We start from the raw sequence: 20,179 nt of genomic DNA on the forward strand, positions 1-20,179 counted from the left end.
ATCATCATATTAGAGTGTTTGATTAATATTAAAATGTGTTAAAAAAGAAGTGCATTATATTTTTCTTCTATTTGTGTTTATTGGATTTGTGTTACCTCATCAGTCATAATTTTATTTATATTTATTTCTACGAATTATGTTACGTAATTACTTTAATTTATCAATAATATTACTCTTCACCACAGAGAACATGGTTGTATTGAAGGCTAGTAATGTTATAAAATAAATAAACATTATGTTCTTCAGTTTAAGATTCCACGTTTTATTGATTATTTTATCCACTTTCCGTAATAGTAGATAATTTTTTGTGTTATTTTTAAGTGTTTTAGGCAGCGCTTCATGGATCCTGTTTCTTTCTATCTTCTTTTTTAATTAGCTGCAGCGTTTAACGTGTACGTCACATGTTAATTTATTAGCTGTAGTGTTATAAATTATTTTATCAATTTTATTTCGTCTGTCATATATAACAACACTGAAAGTTAAATAGGCCTTTCATACAAAATAACTCCGCAAATAGTTGTAATCACACAAATGAAATTTGCAACCAGCATTTGCACTTTTTTCTCAATTGGCAAAGCGAAAGTGCTTTAATACAACGCTTTTAAAACACGCTTGGTTTCACTTTCAAAGTACGTTCTAAAATCGACTCAATCTATCTAAATTTTAAATCTGCCGCCACAAATTTGTACTCGGTACTGTACTCGGTTGACTGAGTAATGCCGTCACATTAAATGCTCCGAACCAAACCGTCCCCACCCCTAGTGTACATCCAATTGTAGTGTTAATACATACATACATACATACATGTTTTCTCACAACTATACAACATAATTATAACATATTATAGTATTTCACGTAACACCATAAAAAATAAACTCAAAGGCAACCTCAATGCAAAACCAGACTGGCCAACAATATTCACAAATGAAGAAGAGACTGTATTTGCAAAAGATCTGGAAAAGATGGCCGAATTTGAATTTCCAATGGGCAAATGACAATAAAGATCTATCTTGACAAAACAGGACACAGAGTAACTAATTTTAAAAATAATATGCCTGGTTACGAGTGGGCAAAACGTTCTGTAAAAGTCATCCTAACTTGACAGTCAGATTATGCAACAGTATTAAAAAGGATTGTGCAACCATTGACGGAGAGATTATCAATGAATATAATATAATATGCATAATTTCCATTATGACGTTCAAATTTGCGTGTTTTCCTGATAAAATATGCACAGTTCTTAATTAAAATTTCATGTATCATTTCAGTGCTTTTTATCATATCAGTTTGATTTTATTTTTTATTTTATTGGGTTATTTTACGACGCTATATCAACATCTAGGTTATTTAGCGTCTGAATGATATGACGGTGAAATGGGTCCGGGGTCCAGCACCGAAAGTTACCCAGCATTTGCTCGTATTGGGTTGAGGGAAAACCCCGGAAAAAACCTCAACCAGGTAACTTGCCCCGACCGGGATTCGAACCCGGGCCACCTGGTTTCGCAGCCAGACGTGCTGACCGTTACGCCACAGGTGTGGACTCAGTTTGATAAACCAGCACTAATTTTGGGATTACACTTGCCCAAGATGATCCTAAATACAGTGCACTATGCATCTTGGAAAGTTGGGGCAAACTTACCCCATGTCAAGATAACTTACTTACTTACTGGCTTTTAAGGAACCCGGAGGTTCATTGCCGCCCTCACATAAGCCCGCCATTGGTCCCTATCCTGAGCAAGATTAATCCAGTCTCTATCATCATATCCCACCTCCCTCAAATCCATTTTAATATTATCTTCCCATCTAGGTTTCGGCCTCCCCAAAGGTCTTTTTCCCTCCGGCCTCCCAACTAACACTCTATATGCATTTCTGGATTCGCCCATACGTACTACATGCCCTGCCCATCCCAAACGTCTGGATTTAATGTTCCTAATTATGTCAGGTGAAGAATACAATGTGTGCAGTTCTGTGTTGTGTAACTTTCTCCATTCTCCTGTAACTTCATCCCTCTTAGCCCCAAATATTTTCCTAAGCACCTTATTCTCAAACACCCTTAACCTGTGTTCCTCTCTCAAAGTGAGAGTCCAAGTTTCACAACCATAAAGAACAACCGGTAATATAACTGTTTATGTCAAGATAACATTGGGCCAATATCTAAAAAATGATAAACTCAGATAAAAATAAAGTAACATGTTTGCAATGGTTTAGAAGCCATTATTACTTCATACAGAACTCCTTCGAAAGTGTTTTATTAAAACAAGTGAGCAAGTGCATCAATTACAGAAGTTTACTTTTAGAATGGCAAAAAATTGAGTCAATGTTACCCTAATTGACGATACTACGAGGCGCATCCAGAAAGTAAGTTTCCCGATTTTTTCCCCTTGAAAGTAAACGTAAATAGCCGTGTCAATTGCGTATGCGTAACAGATCTATGACGTATCAATCATATGCCAGCCAGACAGGTCCCGCCTGGTGCCAGTAGCGTGGCAGCAGTGGTCCGAAATGGAAGCTCTTATTTCTTCTCCCGCAGCCTGCGAGGTTCGGTCGGTGATAAAGTTCTTTAATGCACAAAGCACTGCGCCAATTGAAATTACTTGGCAGCTCTGTCAGGTCTATGGGCTCAACATCATGGGTAAGCAGATGGTGCGTCGTTGGTGTAGGCAGTTTTCCGAAGGTCGTCAAAGTGTCCATGATGAAGAGCGCAGTGAGCGACCATCCCTCATCAATGATGATCGTGTTGAGCTGGTGCGGCAGTGCATCATGGAGAACCGTCACTTCACGATTATGGAGCTGAGCAGCCATTTGCCGCAGATATCGCGATCCTTGTTGCATCAGATTGTCATTAAGCACCTGCTGTTCAAAAAAGTGTGCCAGGTGGGTGCCGAAAAACCTGACACCCAAACACAAGATGCAACGTTTAGGAGCAGCACTGACATTTCTGCAACGGTATCACGATGATGGCGACGAGTTCCTTGACAGGATCGTCACGGGCGATGAGACTTGGATTTCGCACTTCACCCTGGAAACCAAGCAGCAGTCAATGCATTGGCGGTATAGTGGATCTCCGGTCAGGACGAAATTCAAACAGACGCTCTCGGTACGGAAAGTGATGTGCACAGTGTTCTGGGACAGGAAGGGCATTCTGCTCATTGACTTCCTTCCAAGAGGTGAAACAGTGAACGCTGACTGTTACAGTGAAACACTGCGAAAATTGCGACGTACCATTCAAAACAAGAGGCGTGGAATGCTTACTGCAGGTGTTGTGCTCCTCCATGACAATGCTCGTCCACATACAGCTCGGCGCACAGCAGCTGTTTTGACGGAATTTGGCTGGCAGTTGTTTGATCATCCACCCTACAGTCCTGATCTTGCTCCCAGCTATTTTCACGTTTTCTTGCACCTCAAGAAATTCCTGTCCTCCGGTGAGCGTTTTGGCAACGACGAAGAGCTGAAGACGTCTGTCACACGCTGGTTCTATTCACAGGCGGCAGAGTTCTACGACAAGTGTCTCAATTCTGATGGTGGCTATGTTGAAAAATAGCTGAAACATTGCTGTACCTGTTGCCAATAAATGTTTTCCTGAAAATGTGTGTTCTTTTCTTTTTTTTTAATAGGGAAACTTACTTTCTGGATGCGCCTCGTACTTTCGTTTTTAAGTGAAAGATGTCTGTGTGGATGAGGCAGTTGTTCGAATTTTTCTCAACCCCATCTGTATCAATGGAAGTTTCCAGGTGTGAATTTTTTCGGACACTATATAATTTACATCTTGCATTCTGCACAAGCAAAACATGTGAGTTTTATAGTTTCAAAATAGGAGACAAGTTGTATTTTTACTTCTAAATCAAAGTACTTATCCACTTACTGAAGTAAGAATCATACCACGACTATTATCCTTCTCCAATGAGTCGAATGTTTTATTGAGTTCTTGAATCAGTTCTAAGTTAAGACTATTTACTGGCAATCGCTGCATTGTTACTGTTGAAATACCTGTAAGACAAGCAACACAATATTAGGTTTCTCTCATGTTACTTACAAATGGTCAATCATATTTACATTGCAATTAACTTTATGCAATAGATTATAAAGCGTGATTCAGATGTATACAACTAGTAATAATGGAATTCCTCAAGGATCAATATTAGGTCCCCTACTTTTTCTAGTGTTTATAAATGATCTTGCCCCCCTAATAAAAGATGTAGGTCATCCCATATTATTTGCAGATGACACAAGTATAGTAATTACAGCCAATAACTCCAACACATTCCAATCTTCAACAGAGGAAATTCTCTTCAAAATATGTGACTGGTGCTCAGTCAATGAATTAGTATTAAATTGTAACAAAACTAACATAATTCAATTTAAATCATGTCCAAATTCAACGTCGCAAATTTCTAGCGCAATAATTAATAACAGATCCCTATTAGAAACTACAACAACCAAATTTCTTGGCTTAAAAATCGATAATGTGTTAAATTGGAAAAATCATATTAAAGAAATTACCCCCAAACTAAATTCAGCTTGTTTTGCTATTAGATCTATGCAAAAGATAGTAAATATCAATACCTTAAAAACAATATACTTTGTATACTTCCACTCGGTAATGAGTTTTGGAATAATATTCTGGGGAAATTCCACAGATAGTAACAATATATTTCTATTACAAAAAAGAGTAATTAGAATAATAGTAGGTGCCAAATCTAGGGAATCGTGTAGGACTATTTTCAAAAAACTACAAATAATGCCCATGGCTTGTCAGTATATCTTTTCATTAATAGTCTTCCTCGTATGTAATCGTGAAAACTTTGTAACTAATTCAACAGTTCATAGCATAAATACACGTCAAAAAAATGACTTTCATACTCCATCGGCAAGTCTATCGTGCTATCAAAAAGGAGTGCGTTATATGGCAGTAAAAACTTTTAATAGCCTCCCTATCGATATAAAAAATGAAACTCAAAACATTAAATTATTTAGGGCCAAATTAAAGAAGTACCTAATTTCTCACGCCTTCTATTCTGTAGGTGAATTCATGACATTCAATAACACTTCATGAAATTGATACTAAAACTTTGTGTTGTACTAGTAGACTATATTGTAAATCTCTTCTGTATATATTTCATCTAGACTGTGACTATAAATTAAGATTTTATAATAGTATTAAGTTTTTTGACTTGTTCCATATTCTAGCTGTAAGCATGTATGAATACCATGGAATGTTAATAAATACAATACAATACAAGGTAATGCACAATTATCTGTATACATTTTTATAGGAAGTAGGAAACACCAATGTAAATATTTTTTGTTAGCAAGTATATCCACTGATATCACCATCTGGCACCAGGAGCTTTTAAAGGGATGTAGTGGAGGTAATACAAAAACAAAAAATAACAATAAATGGACGTGACTATGACCAAGCTTATTCACAGAAGATGCTCAAAGTTGCGATAGTCAAAGCACTGCATGCACATCAAAGCATTAAGTATTATTATAAGAACTTGACTAACTTGGCTCTAATGTCAATCAAGTACCATTTTTATTGCTTCCTTTAAATACTAGTAATGATTTATTCGGACAATCTACAGTCTAATTCAATTCACAATTACGATCATTATATAACTTCTGCAATTATATCTAACATATTCCTGTAACATGTCTTATAAAAAAACTTAATGAGCCAAATGTAACATTAAGAAGATACAAAATCACTGCTCAAGATTTTTTTCTTATCCTTCACTCATTTAATTTTTATCAATATAAACAATAATAGGAAGATATCATTTATGCTCGACCATGCCGAAATGTAGTAATTATACACCTGGTAGCAGACCTTTAATGCATGTCATTAAAGTACACCTACTCATTAAAGGTCAGGTCTTTCAGCCAATGACGACTCAGGTTACAACTGTTCAGCCAATGACAGGTCAGCTTTCTACCATTATAAAACCGCAAGTATCGATTATTCTCGGATATGCAATCGAAAGAGAATTAGCGAAAAGTCACGGAGGCTCGAAATCCAATACTGTCGCAGAAGGTTATGTTCTGTTACTATAATAATTAGCGTTAATTGTAAATAATATTCAAATAAATTCAATTTGTCATCTTGTTTTTCAATGTCTAATTTTATTTCAATGTTACCTCTGTAGGTTCTTATGGCCTAGCAAGGTCAATGTGGACATCTGTTCCTCGGAAAAAATCAATACTTTCGCGTCTGCGCACATCTCACAACATACAGGACATTGCTCCAGGTCAGATACAATAAAATTAATAATATCAAGTTAGAAATATGGTCGAGCATAAAAAGTCGTATGAAACTCGCCTATAATGGTAATTAAGAAGCTCGTATGAAAATTATGAAACTCGCTTGCGCTCGTTTCATAAATATCCATAATCACTTCTTAATTACCTTCATTATAGGCTCGTTGCATAATGTACTATTATTTGATATGGTAAAAACTTTTTAGGTAAAAATAATTACAATTCCTGTCATGAATTTTTGCAGTATTAAAACAAATTCTTTAAAAGAATCAATTTTAATTCCTGTCAAGGATATTTCAAATGATATAAGAAAAAATATATTCAGGAACCAAACATGATAAATGAAATAAAAGACCTAATGTTCAATGAATTATGTATGGTAGATAAATTATTCGTAGACAGTAAGTAGCTTCTTCCAATGACTCAGGAACTCAACAAATTTTAGTCTTACTAGAATGACATGATAATGAGAAACATTATTTACAATATAATAACATATGTCTACTGATAATGGTTATATCTATCTTATGTCACAAACAATTTAAAAAATATATCCAGGAACTAAATATGATAACTGAAATACAAGACTGAAATGTTCATTGAATTATGTATGGTAGATAAATTATTCATAGACAGTAAGTAGCTTCTTCCAATGACATAGAAACTCAACAAATTTTAGTCTTACTAGAACGAGAAACATTATTCACAAAATAATAACATATGTCTACTGATAATGGATATATCTATCATGTCACAAACAATTTATTGTACTGTATTGTGACATAGCTGTGATAGTTATGAATGTCTTCTAGTAATGCCACACAATCCCAGAAAAGTCCAGCAGTTAATGAGTACAAAGAAATATTTACATTTCTGCACCAATCTATACAAATTACGTAAAAAATCCTGCATTACAAGGTACCTGTTTTCTCATTCACTGCTACATCAACCAATTTTTCAGCAGAAGCAAAACCTCTATTACAATCAGAATTTGATATTCTCACTTTGGAACATAATGTTGGTGATACAATTCTCAGGTACGATCGATGAGTCTGTGTCAGTAGCAAGGAAAACTGTCGTCCAAGAGACATCTTAGTGAATACCTGTATAAAGAAAAAAGAGATATTACTGCATATAACATGTAATCACTGAAATAATATCTGTAAAACCTATGTGATGTAGGGGTCAGCATGCTGGTCTCTTAAGACCCGCTCCCACTTAGCAGAATCGAACTGAATCGAATCGAAACGAAAAGTCTGCTGCCAATCACATCTAGTGGAATCAAACCGAACAGTACTTTTGTGTTTTGTCTTACAAAATAGAATAATTCTACACTAGATTTATTAATTTTTCTTCGTTCATATTACATTGTGATTTTTGTACATACTATTTTAGCAATAACTGTGTTAATAGTAAACAAATTAAGCTGCCAAGAATGGTGGATGTGGTTCATTTGTTTTTTCACGAAGGCTTCACGAGAACTTACGATCATACCCGAAACAAAAAATTCTATTCCGGCAGTGGAACAAAATATTCTAGTTCATGAATTCTATTCTGTTCGATTTGACATGTCGCTTTCTGCAATCTTCTATTTAAGTACATTGTAAAGAGAAACTCTGTTCGATTTGATTCCGCTAAGTGGGAGTGGGCCTTTACGCAGAGGGCCCGGGTTCGATTCCTGGTCGGGTTAAATTTCCTGGTTAAGTTAAGGTTTTTCAGGGTTTTCCCTCAACCATAAGGCAAATGCCAGGAAATTCGGGCCACAACATCCCGGAATATCACTGGCCTCATTCATCACCGAAAATCATATTCATAAGAAATCAGTAATACATATACAGTCGCCATCTAGTTCACAATAGAACCAGTACTCAACAATAGTACACAGGCCTTCGGATTTCACTCAGAAGATTAACTCACGATATGACCAGAGATGTTAGAGTATAAATAACAGCGAGAAAAAAAAATCTGTAAAACATAGCCTTAGGTTGAATATATAAAACATTATATTCCTGTGTTCACGAATCACAATAATTCTTGCTATTTTAATATTTGTATTAAAACAAACTTTGTTTTTATTAAAAAACATAAGTGGCATTACTTAACTTACGAATATCAGATTAATTCATAGTATACAGAGTAATGCATGAATAAGAAGCCAACCACAGTCTAGTATATACAGTCACGAAGCTCAATATGTAATAAATATGCATCCATAGATAGTTGCTAACCACTAGGATCGCTACTATCGCCTCATTACAGACAATGCAAAATAATACCGGTATAGTCTATTGTTTCTAGCACCCTCACAACTCGAGCTTATATACTAGACTGTGAGCCGACTACCTTCTGCTGGACATGCCTCTGTATGGCTGCTACCATACATGTATATTGAATCTTTACCACCAGAGAGGACTTATTTCTAATGCTCTTCTTTATTTTGATAATCTATGTGTGCACACATGCTAGTGACTCTACATGCTGTGTTTAAAAGATCAGCATGCTTATATAGTGGAACTGCACACTTTTACTGACCCTTTTAAGGTAACTTGTATGAGTCTTGTAAATCTAACACATAGGCCTCCCAGATTTAATTCTCTCTATGAGGTATCCATACGTACTAAGGATTATACCACCTTTTAATTTTCATCGCTCTCAGCAAGGTTTGAACCCACAGACTTCAGATTCAATGCCCAGCACAGTAATAACTATAAAGGATGATGAAAACCAATCAATCATCTTGTAATTTTTAGGTCAATGTAGAGTATCTACTGCCCACTGAACGAATATTGGTTAAACGAGCGTTGAGTGACTTCCGCCGATTTTGGAATAGACACCGACACACTTAGGTTAGGTTAGGTTAGTTTAGGCTTTTATTTTTTTTTTTATTTTTTTTTACGACGCTTTATCAACATCTAAGGTTATTTAGCGTCTGAATGAGATGAAGGTGATTATGCCGGTGAAATGAGTCCGGGGTCCAACACCGAAAGTTACCCAGCATTTACTCAGATTGGGTTGAGGGAAAACCCCGGGAAAAAACCTCAACCAGGTAACTTGCCCCGACCGGGAATCGAACCCGGGCCACCTGGTTTCGCAGCCAGACGCGCTGACCGTTACTCCACAGGTGTGGACTTTAGGCTTTTATTATCCCGCCAAGATGAAGGTGAAAGCGATTGAGTGTGATTTTTTGTTTTCTATGTTGGCAGTTCAAGTGTGTCAGTGTCTATTCCAAAATCGGCGGAAGTCGCTCAATGCTCATTTCACCCGAATATTTAACACTTTTATCACTGCCAATGTTGCGCTATAAACCAATTTTCGCAAATATAATGTAAAAGACTGCCTACACAAGCAACAATTTATATTAAATGTTTAGGATTAGTGTAAAACTGGCCTAGGTCTCCTATAGTGGGCGGGGAATAAGTAACATTCACCAATTTTTATTCTTATAACAGTTATAACTCTTTAAAGAGGAAAAACAACCTACGAATTCTTGAATTTTTTTATTTTAGTAGGTTATTTTATGACGATTTATCAACATCTTAGATTATTTAGCGTCTGAATGAGATGGTGATAATGCCGGTGAAATGAATCCGGGTCCAGCACCGATAGTTACCAGCATTTGCTCATATTGGGTTGAGGGAAAATCCCGGAAAAAATCTCAACCAGGTAACTTGTCCCGATCAGAGCAGTGTATATTAGAGAGTACCGCATTCTCGGTGGCGGCAGCCATATTTACTCCTGGCTTCGCACAGAAGCGTAAGCAGTAATGCTATAAGGAAGGTCATTAAAGGTGATATCATACATGTTATTGTGATTTATTGAATACAGGATACGAGGATTAATAAACATTATTGTCATAGTGAAATGACTGATTAGAGATAACACTTTATCATGACAACTTTCTTGAGAATCAAGACCTGTTTTTGTTACCAGTATTATACCAGTTTGGAATGGTTTCCAACGTCCGCTTTTGCCCACCTTGATATTTTCAATTATAAATATTATGTCATTACTTACTTACGGCTTTTAAGGAACTCGGAGGTTCATTGCCGCCCTCACATAAGCTCTACATCGGTCCCTATCCTGTGCAAGATTAATCCAGTCTCTATCGTCATATCCCACCTCCCTCAAATCCATTTTAATATTATCCTCCCATTTACGTCTCGGCATTCCCAAAGATCTTTTCCCCTCCGGTTTCCCAACTAACACTCTATATTCATTTCTAGATTCGCCCATACGTGCTATATGCCCTGCCCATCTCAAATGTCTGGATTTAATGTTCCTAATTATGTCAGGTGAAGAATACAATGCGTGAAGTTCTCCGTTGTGTAACTTTCTCCATTCTCCTGTAACTTCATTCCTCTTAGCCCCAAATATTTTCCTAATTACCTTAGTCTCAAACAACCTTATCCTCTGCAAATCAAGATTTCAGGTATAACTCCCTGTAAAGTTGATTTGAATAATTTCGAGGGAAAAATTGTTCCGGGGCCGGGTATCGAACCCGGGACCTTTGGTTTTTATTTCTGGAATAAAACTTATCGGAAATCATTTTTAAAGAAACTTTTGTTATGTAACATTTTTCACAAAAATCAATAATAAGCTACGTTAAACCAAAGGTCCCGGGTTCGATACCCGGCCCCGGAACAATTTTTTCCTCGAAATTATTCAACCTTATCCTCTGTTCCTCTCTCAAAGTGAGAGTCCAAGTTTCACAACTATACAGAACATCCGGTAATATAACTGTTTTACAAATTCTAACTTTCATATTTTTTGACAGCAAACTAGAAGACAAAATCTTCTCAACCGAATAATAACAGACATTTCCCATATTTATTCTGCGTTTGATTTCCTCCCCATATCATTTATATTTGTTACTGATGCTCCAAAGTTATTTGAATTTTTCTGCCTCTTGGAAGGATAAATTTCTAATTTTTGTATTGTATTTCCATTTCGAATAATATTGTGGTCACGAGATGTATACTTTGTCTTTTCGAGATTTACTTCCAAACCTATCGCTTTACTTGCTACTTGCTTCAAGTAAAATTCCCGTGTTTTCCCTAATAGTTTGTGAATTTTCTCTAACATATTCATGTCATCAGCATATACAAGAAGCAGTAACCCATTCAATTCCAAACCCTCTCTGCTATCCTGAACTTTCTTAATGGCATATTCTAGAGCGAAGTTAAAATGTAGAGGCGATAGTGCATCTCCTTGCTTTAGCCCGCAGTGAGAAATTAATCACTGAAGTATATTCCTCCTCTTGTTTGTTACTTAATGCTAATTTTGTACATCGACAATTGATTACACATTGATTAACTGCACAACAACACGGCATTCTTCAAGATAACTATGAAATATCACACTAGAAACCTCTGTTCCTACACAAGTCTTGCGTTGTACAGTCTCTCCGCAGGAGTAAATATGGCCACCGCGTCGGCATTTGTCGGATCAAAAGAATGCGGTACTCTCCAATATACACTGCTCTGGTCCCGACCGGGAATTGAACCCGGACCACCTGGTTTTGCGGTCAGACACGCTAACCGTTACTCCACAGGTGTGGACGAACTCTTGAATACTTAAAAGGAAGGTATATATCAACTCTGTCTTCTACCATAGTTACCTCTAAAATAGGCTTTGGTAACTAATTTACACGAACAACACTGATCACCAGGGCCTGGATTTTGATGATCTAAAGTTAGTATTGCAATGTAGTATAGTTCAAGATCAGCAAACATTTCTCCTATCTGAGATAGAATCTTCAGTACAGTAAGTTTATAATAATAATAATAATAATAATAATAATAATAATAATAATAGTAATAATAATAATGTTGCTTCTTGTCTATGCGGATGATGTGAATATGTTAGGAGAAAATCCACAAATGATTAGGGAAAACACGGAAATTTACTTGAAGCAAGTAAAGCGATCAATTTGGAAGTAAATCCCGAAAAGACAAAGTATATGATTATGTCTCGTGACCAGAATATTGTACGAAATGGAAATATAAAAATTGGAGATTTATCCTTCGAAGAGGTGGAAAAATTCAAATATCTTGGAGCAACAGTAACAAATATGAATGACACTCGGGAGGAAATTAAACGCAGAATAAATATGGGAAATGCGTGTTATTATTCGGTTGAGAAGCTCTTATCATCCAGTCTGCTGTCCAAAAATCTGAAAGTTAGAATTTATAAAACAGTTATATTACCGGTTCTTCTGCATGGTTGTGAAACTTGGACTCTCACTCTGAGAGAGGAACATAGGTTAAGGGTGTTTGAGAATAAGGTGCTTAGGAAAATATTTGAGCTAAGCGGGATGAAATTACAGGAGAATGGAGAAAGTTACACAACGCAGAACTGCACACATTGTATTCTTCACCTGACATAATTAGGAACATTAAATCCAGACGTTTGAGATGGGCAGGGCATGTAGCACGTATGGGCGAATCCAGAAATGCATATAGAGTGTTAGTTGGGAGACCGGAGGGAAAAAGACCTTTAGGGGGGCCGAGACGTAGATGGGAGGATAATATTAAAATGGATTTGAGGGAGGTGGGATATGATGATAGAGATTGGATTAATCTTGCACAGGATAGGGACCGATGACAGGCTTATGTGAGGGAGGCAATGAACCTTCGGGTTCCTTAAAAGCCATTTGTAAGTAAGTAATAATAATGTTAAAACTTAAGTAATCTGGTATTATCTAATTCATGACCTTTCAATAGTATACAAACTGTATACTTACTTATGTAAGTTGCTTATGTAACAGAGAATAACTCTGAAAAATTTATTATTTTAACTAGCTGTACCCGTGCGCTCCGCTGCACTTATTAGAAATAAATATAAAGTAATTACATAATTAAAATAGAACATTGGGTCCATGGAACATTCGTGTTTTATAGAAGAATATATCGTTTAATATGCTACTTAATTTAAATTCTATTTAAATAATTAAAATGTTATCATTTTGGTCCAGAGACCACTCATTTGGTGCAAAGATAATTCGTTTAACATTTTTCTAAATGAGTCTTGAATGCATCCTTTAATAAATCACTCCAAATTAAGAGAGTTGATTGTGTACGAAGATCATTTTTATGTTAACCTTACTGCACACAAAATATTCTCTGTATATTAATATTGATAAACGTCAAGGCCGCCTTAAATAGATGGAGTCATTTGTTTTGATTTCATTGTAGCCATCGTCATCGTTCCTGCAATAACTCCTATGTCACATATCGATTTTCAGATTTTTGCTCTATTAAATAACTTAAATAGTGATGCAGCAAATAATACAATCTACTATACATAACTTAATTATATTTCTTTCTTTCGAAAATGTAAGAATTCACGATCTCCTATGCATTACTGCCATAGAATGAATAAATTTGTTTTTCTTCCTACTAAAAAATTTAATATTTTGCACATAGAACAACGACACTATAATCTGAGGCGGCGGTGGAAATGTATTGTATTGTTATTTTAAAACTTTTGTATATCCTTAAATATCAGTCCTATCAAAATTATTCCTGGAATAAAACTTATCGGAAATCTTTTTTAAAGAAACTTTTGTTATGTAACATTTTTCACAAAAATCAATAATAAGCTAGATATTTCTGTTTATTTAATCCATGCCCCCTTATAACCCCTCTTTTAAATAAAGTATATTGAATGTCATATAGCCTAAAATCTAAGTTACAACGAACTTAATTTATATTCCCATTTTCATCGAAATCCGTTCAGCCATTATCGCGTGAAAAGGTAAACATCCAGACAGACAGACAAATATCAGTCCTATCAAAATTTTGCCTGGAATAAAAATGATCGGAAATCATTTTTAAAGAAACTATTGTTATGTAACATTTTTCACAAAAATCAGTAATAAGCGAGATATTTCGGTTTATTTAATTCAGGCCCCCTTATAACCCCCCTTTTAAATAAAGTATTTTGAATGCCATATAGCCTAAAATCTAAGTTACAACGAACTTAATTTATGTTCCAATTTTCATCGAAATCTGTTCAGCCATTATCGCGTGAAAAGGTAACAAACATCCAGACAGACAGACATACAAACAAAAATTTCAAAAAAGCGATTTTCGGTTTCAGGATGATTAATTATCCATGTTAACATCAATTATTTTTAGAAAAGCGAAAATTACCAGAAAAATTTCGCTTACAGATTTATTATTAGTATGGATTTAAAGTTTGAGATATGGTTTTAAATAAAAGACTAAAGAACAATATACTTCATACTGTACTGACTGACTTCAAATAAATTCACAGGAATTTCATTTTAAACATGCAGTAGTGAGGTGTATGTCTAAATTGTGTCCTGTCCATTACGCAAATGAGCACTTTCTTTACGATACATACTGCTTCCACGTCCAAGGAATTGAAGAAATAAGCTTATCTACTGGACAATGATTATTAGAGGAGAAAAAATCGCTCCGGCGCCAGGGATCGAACCTGGATCCTTGGTTCTACGTACCAAGTGCTCTAACCACTGAGCTATGCTGAAGCTCAATCCACAGCACCGGATCGAATCCCTCTCCTCTAGTGTTTTTCCCTTTGTGACTCCAAGATTTCAATGATTTAAACCCTTCGTCCTCACATCTAACCCACTAACACTGTCACATGCCTTGTAAAAGACCGGCGGTCCCTTGCTAATTTTACCATATTAGTTAGCCTATAGATCTTTTCTTATATGAAAGGTTCAGAACTATAGTGGGCCAAGCGCCATTTACTAAAACCGTGGAAAAAGAAGGGTTAAAATGAAGTTATTACCACAATTCAATGGAAATGTATAGCAAGTATTATAAAGTATACACATTAAAACTAAATATGTCAATCTTCATTAAATTATGGTATTCACTTAACTTTAACCCTTGCTTTCTCCGTTTTTAATAAATGGCGCTTGGCCCACTATGGCTCTGAACCCTTCACATAATGGTTTTACTATTGAATATTTCAGTCGATCAGGAAAAACACCGTATGTTCTTTGCTTGATTGCATAAATATGTGAGAGGTCCAGTCAGGAAGGGAGGAGAAATTTTGAAGTATTTTGCTATTTTCGTCATCATAGTCAAAAGAATGTTTGGCTTTCAGAGATTATAATTTTGTTTTGTTGTTTACTTAATATTTGATACTATCCTATATGTTTATGTCTTTCTTTTGTCTCGGGGTGTCATTACAATTTCTGCCACTAGGTTCGCCTCACAGTTCTATTAAATGATGAATAGTTCCATTACTAAGCATTGTGTATCATGAAAATTCTTTGATTAATTTTGCATTACTCGAGTACGAAGATTATAAACATGCCAAGCATATTACAGTTTTATTTAAGGCCGAGACGTAGATGGGAGGATAATATTAAAATGGATTTGAGGGAGGTGGGATATGATGATAGAGACTGGATTAATCTTGCACAGGATAGGGACGATGGCGGGCTTATGTGAGGGCGGCAATGAACCTTCGGGTTCCTTAAAGTTATTTGTATGTATATGTATGTATGTATTTATTGTTGACTTGTTAAATAACAGTATGCAGATTTTCAGTGTGATTTAATGGAATTTACAATTTTGTTTCCCGAAAGTCTGGAATTGACCAATTAAAAATTTTGCTTTCAAGCTACATTCTTCATCTGGGTCATTTACTTTGGCAAGTTGATTGTTTTCCTGTGTTTTTCCTTCAGATTTCGCTACCTCAAATTCGTCTTAATTGTTCAAAGTGAACTACCGATGTCTTCTACTTTCAGACATTATTATTATTATTATTATTATTAAACTAGTCTAGTTCTTACTTTGACTTGCCTTAAGACAATCAGTAGCGTTATTCAATACTTTCGAGGAAAAGAGTAGCCTATGATTAAAAAATCATTTGTAATGGCGAAATATTCTACGACAATGGTTAATTATTACTGCTGAATATTGACACATATACGATTTGCATTTAGGATACAACATACGCAACAATGCGATTTTAATGTTGTGTGTGCCGAGTTTAGTGTAACATATTCCCCTCATCCTCCAAGCCAAATAAAATATTATTACAACATTACGAATAATAAATAAACAATAATTAATTTATTCGTTATAATAAGGTACAGCTATCACCGTATGGTGTACCGAAGATTTTTCTTTATGCTTTCATTAAATTGACATGTCATGAGTGACGACAGAAAACACCTCAGGGGAGCGAGATGCAGACAATACTAAAAGAGAAATGGGAATCGGAGAGAGCAGATGCGCATGTGTATGGGCGGAAAAATTCTTAAAAAAAAAAAAAAAACGTCCCTGAGGATCCTGAGATATTTGTTTATGTTTTGAGAAATCGTCAAATGAGAAAACCATTTCTAATCATTATATTGCAGACTTCCTAATTTAATGTAATTTTAACTTCTAATTTAAAACTGTTTATACACGCTAAAATATTACAGCATTTACCATTACGTACTGTCCACTACAGATTAATCAGCAAGCCTAGGTATTAGATATTTAGGGATTTCGCCACTACAAGGTGTGCAAGAAAAATAGCACAATTGTACTTTTCATGCACTGTGACTGCAGTTTCCATTAGTAAAAATCATAACACTTCAACGTGAATATATTTTTTTTAAAGAAAGGGAAAAGTTACGCCCACTTACAAATGATTAAATTAAGAATTCAGGGAAATGGAAAAAATACAATACTTTAATTCACCGGAAATTATTATTATTATTATTATTATTATTATTATTATTATTATTATTAAATAAACACAGTGTTCATGTAAAATGTAGGTAAGTTTCTTTCATTATTTCCAAAAAGGTATAGTGTATGAATTGAACGACAAGAAGGTAGTGCCTTAGTTTATAGGCCTGATAGGCCTATGTAATATATTTTAATATCAAGAATGACAGCCATTTATTTTAATATAATTGAGAAGTAGAAATTTTGAAATTACGTCTATTGACCATAAAATACTGTACGAAACATTTAATAAGCAATGGTGAATCCTTCAAATGTCAATGTCATTTAAGTGTTCTGCTATGCGCCAGCTTATATAATCTCGTAGGCAAGATGATGCGCATTCGACAAGCAGACAAATCTGCTCGTTTTAGTATTTTGAGATAATTGTTATCAATGTGGTAACCGTATACTGAAATTCAGTAAAGGATCCAAACCAGAAACTCAAAGAATATTACTGAAAAATTCCCTTGTTATGTTCATTTTGTGAAGACCGAAAAACAAAATACAGGCCTATCAGTGTTAAATGAAATGCATCGCTTTAATATGAACATTAAAATATGATCTGTGAAAGTTATTTGGCTAATCACGAAGATTACGAAGACATATGAATAAGTAATAATCTAGTGAACAGTTGTCTTCGAGGACATGAAAAACACAGGAGACACGAGTCTACTAGATCCAAACCGGACAGCGGTGTGACTTATTTAACTCGATCTCTGAAAGTGCATAGGAATGTATCGAATTTGTTTCACACAGTAAACCACCTCTGTTGAGTTTTTATTCTACACTCTTCTTGCCAACTTACTTAACAAACACTCTCTTTTAACACCGTACTGGACACTAATACAAAAGCACCTCTAAACTCTCTTCTCGACTCTAGAGCCTAAGTGAACTTTGTGAACAAGCAGTGTCACCAACTGACTCACTGAATCTCGCTAGACGAAGCTAAAATACTGTATAAGCTATTTTCGAACGAAAAAAGCTAATTTTCATAAAATACTTTGAAATCAAGTATTTCAAAATTTCATTTATAGATATTGTTATATCACATGTTTTAAAACTAGATAAATGAAACTAAGATTACCTGATTTAAATAGAGATTTCCTCAGGATCATCAGGGTCAATGTCTGGATCCTTAAGTTCAGTAGCAATGAAGTACCGGTACTTGCAGTGGCGGCAATATCTCTGCTATTAGATGCATGTGAAGTACTCGGTGAGTCGTCACTTGATCCGATTTTTTTTTTTTTTTACGTATCACATCTATTGGCAATATCTAATCTTTACAACTGTCTTGATGAAGAAAACGCACTGGATGATGCAAAGTGTTTCTTTTTTTTTTTTTTTTTTTTTTTTTACATGTTCGACAAATATCGCTGTGTTTGGCATTAAATGTGGCTTTACAAAATCTACACTTAGCCTTGTCACTTTCACCAGGTACCGCTAAAAGCCAATCCTTAAAGAAGGGGTCATTGAACCATTCTTTCCTAAAACGCTGCTGATATCTGGGAGAACATTTTTAAAGTAGACTACACACTATTACAATATTAAATAAATTTATCTAAAATTGGATTACATCGAAGTAGCTTCTCCCCTGCTGAGCGAAAGATATATCAGCTAGATTCCCCGCTAAGAACGGAATTTTTTTTTTGCCGCTTTTGATTACGTTTATAATATTGTGATCAGGGTTGCCGCTAAGCTAAACTTAAAAATAAACTAGATTTAGCTAGAAAAAGGCTAAATTGGCAACACTGAAAAAAAAAAGTCCTACACCGTCCTATACAACTATAAATGACCAGCGTTGCAAGCCTATCAAGGAAAAATTGACCAACCATAATATTGAATATAGCTAAACTTAGGGTTGCCAACTATTTTTGAAGAAAATACGGGAGACTAATGAAAATAGACAAATTATTCGGTTCAGTTACTAAAAACAACTTTATTCTACACTTCGGCAGCTAGGCTTAAATTAAGAGCATTTTCTGACAGATTTTGTCTCTTATAATAGTTGAAGTCGACTGCAATTTTCAGCTCTGATTTTTGGTTAAATGTGTCATGTTTCGAACATCTGTCCAATTATTGTTCATGAGATGAAACATTCTTTTTGTATAAGCAAAACTACTTGTTATGCTTAGAACAAAACTAGTGAGTTTTTCCAAATTTATAATATTAACATTGTTTGATTTTAAACGTGTGAGCACTAAAACCTATTTATGACAAGCATCATTTTCTATAAACACTGCACGTTTTAATGCATCTTTTGAACAACAAAATTCATCATATAAATCATCATAATTCACGGCAAAATCAAATGTTTAGACTAAAAAAATTATATTATGCAAAAATAAGAGAGAAAAATGCTTGAAGAGAAGAATACGGGAGCTGAGAGATTGTTAAAAATTAGAGGCAAATATGGGAGATCCCAGGAAATACGAGAGAGTTGACAACCTTAGTTAAACTCCTACAGTGACTTCTATACTAATTTGCTAACAATGCTAAGTGATTTAATTTCAGTTGCTAAATTAATCGGAAAATATAGCAAAACACTATGTTTATTATATAAAATATAGAAATTTTACTAGTTAAATAGATATAATAAAAAAAACTAGACCTAGCAACAAAATAGCTATGTTGGTAATAATGCTGATGACTGAAAAAGAATTGAAGAACACAGACCACATGTGGATCCATTGTTACACTGCTGAGAAGATAAAAAGATTCCCGAAGGTATACTGGCATTCAAAGATATCTGACCAACGATTTTATGATCATGTAAACGAACTTCCCAACCACGGTATAAGTTAGAACCAAGAGGGCTAGAAAGACGGCGCTCATTCCATCGGATCCCAGCCACTTAGTCACTCATAATGAGTGCACCTCTGCACATAGTGTGATGGACATAGTGCCACTGCCACACATCTGTGACACAGTGCATGAAGGTTGGCCACTGAAGGAAAACTAAGAGGTGGAACTCAAACTGAGAGGATTCAATCCGGCATAGAAACTGGAATCCAGTGTGACTTAGTAGATAAAGCATCACCACGTAGAGCTGAAAACCTGAGTTCGAGTCCTGGTGCTGGAGAGAATTTTTCTCCCCTCCACCCATCCTTCATCATAATGATAATGCAGAATTCCTACACGAAAATATTTTATATACTTCGGTATATCACAATAATATTAAATTTAGAAGTTTCGTCACTCTA

The 20,179-nt window shown here is 35.2% G+C and overlaps 1 protein-coding gene across 2 annotated transcripts in view; it reads right to left on the reverse strand.

The window, feature by feature from the left end:
• Positions 1-18,081, reverse strand: part of LOC138706363 (enoyl-CoA delta isomerase 1, mitochondrial-like) — a 41,580-nt gene extending 23,499 nt beyond the window's left edge. The window contains exons 1-3 of one of the 2 annotated variants that reach the window (XM_069835555.1): positions 17,785-17,892; positions 7,181-7,361; positions 3,863-3,987 (exon numbers count right to left, since the gene is read on the reverse strand). In XM_069835555.1, the coding sequence (XP_069691656.1) occupies positions 3,863-3,987; positions 7,181-7,349 (294 nt within the window). In that variant the 5' untranslated portion in view covers positions 7,350-7,361; positions 17,785-17,892. Of the gene's footprint in view, positions 1-3,862; positions 3,988-7,180; positions 7,362-17,784; positions 17,893-18,063 lie in introns of those variants that run through there. The other variant, XM_069835563.1, reaches the window with a different exon arrangement.
• Positions 18,082-20,179: the final 2,098 nt, after the last annotated feature.

The sequence above is a fragment of the Periplaneta americana genome, chromosome 1 (genome assembly GCF_040183065.1).
Source record: "Periplaneta americana isolate PAMFEO1 chromosome 1, P.americana_PAMFEO1_priV1, whole genome shotgun sequence".
NCBI lineage: Eukaryota > Metazoa > Arthropoda > Insecta > Blattodea > Blattidae > Periplaneta > Periplaneta americana.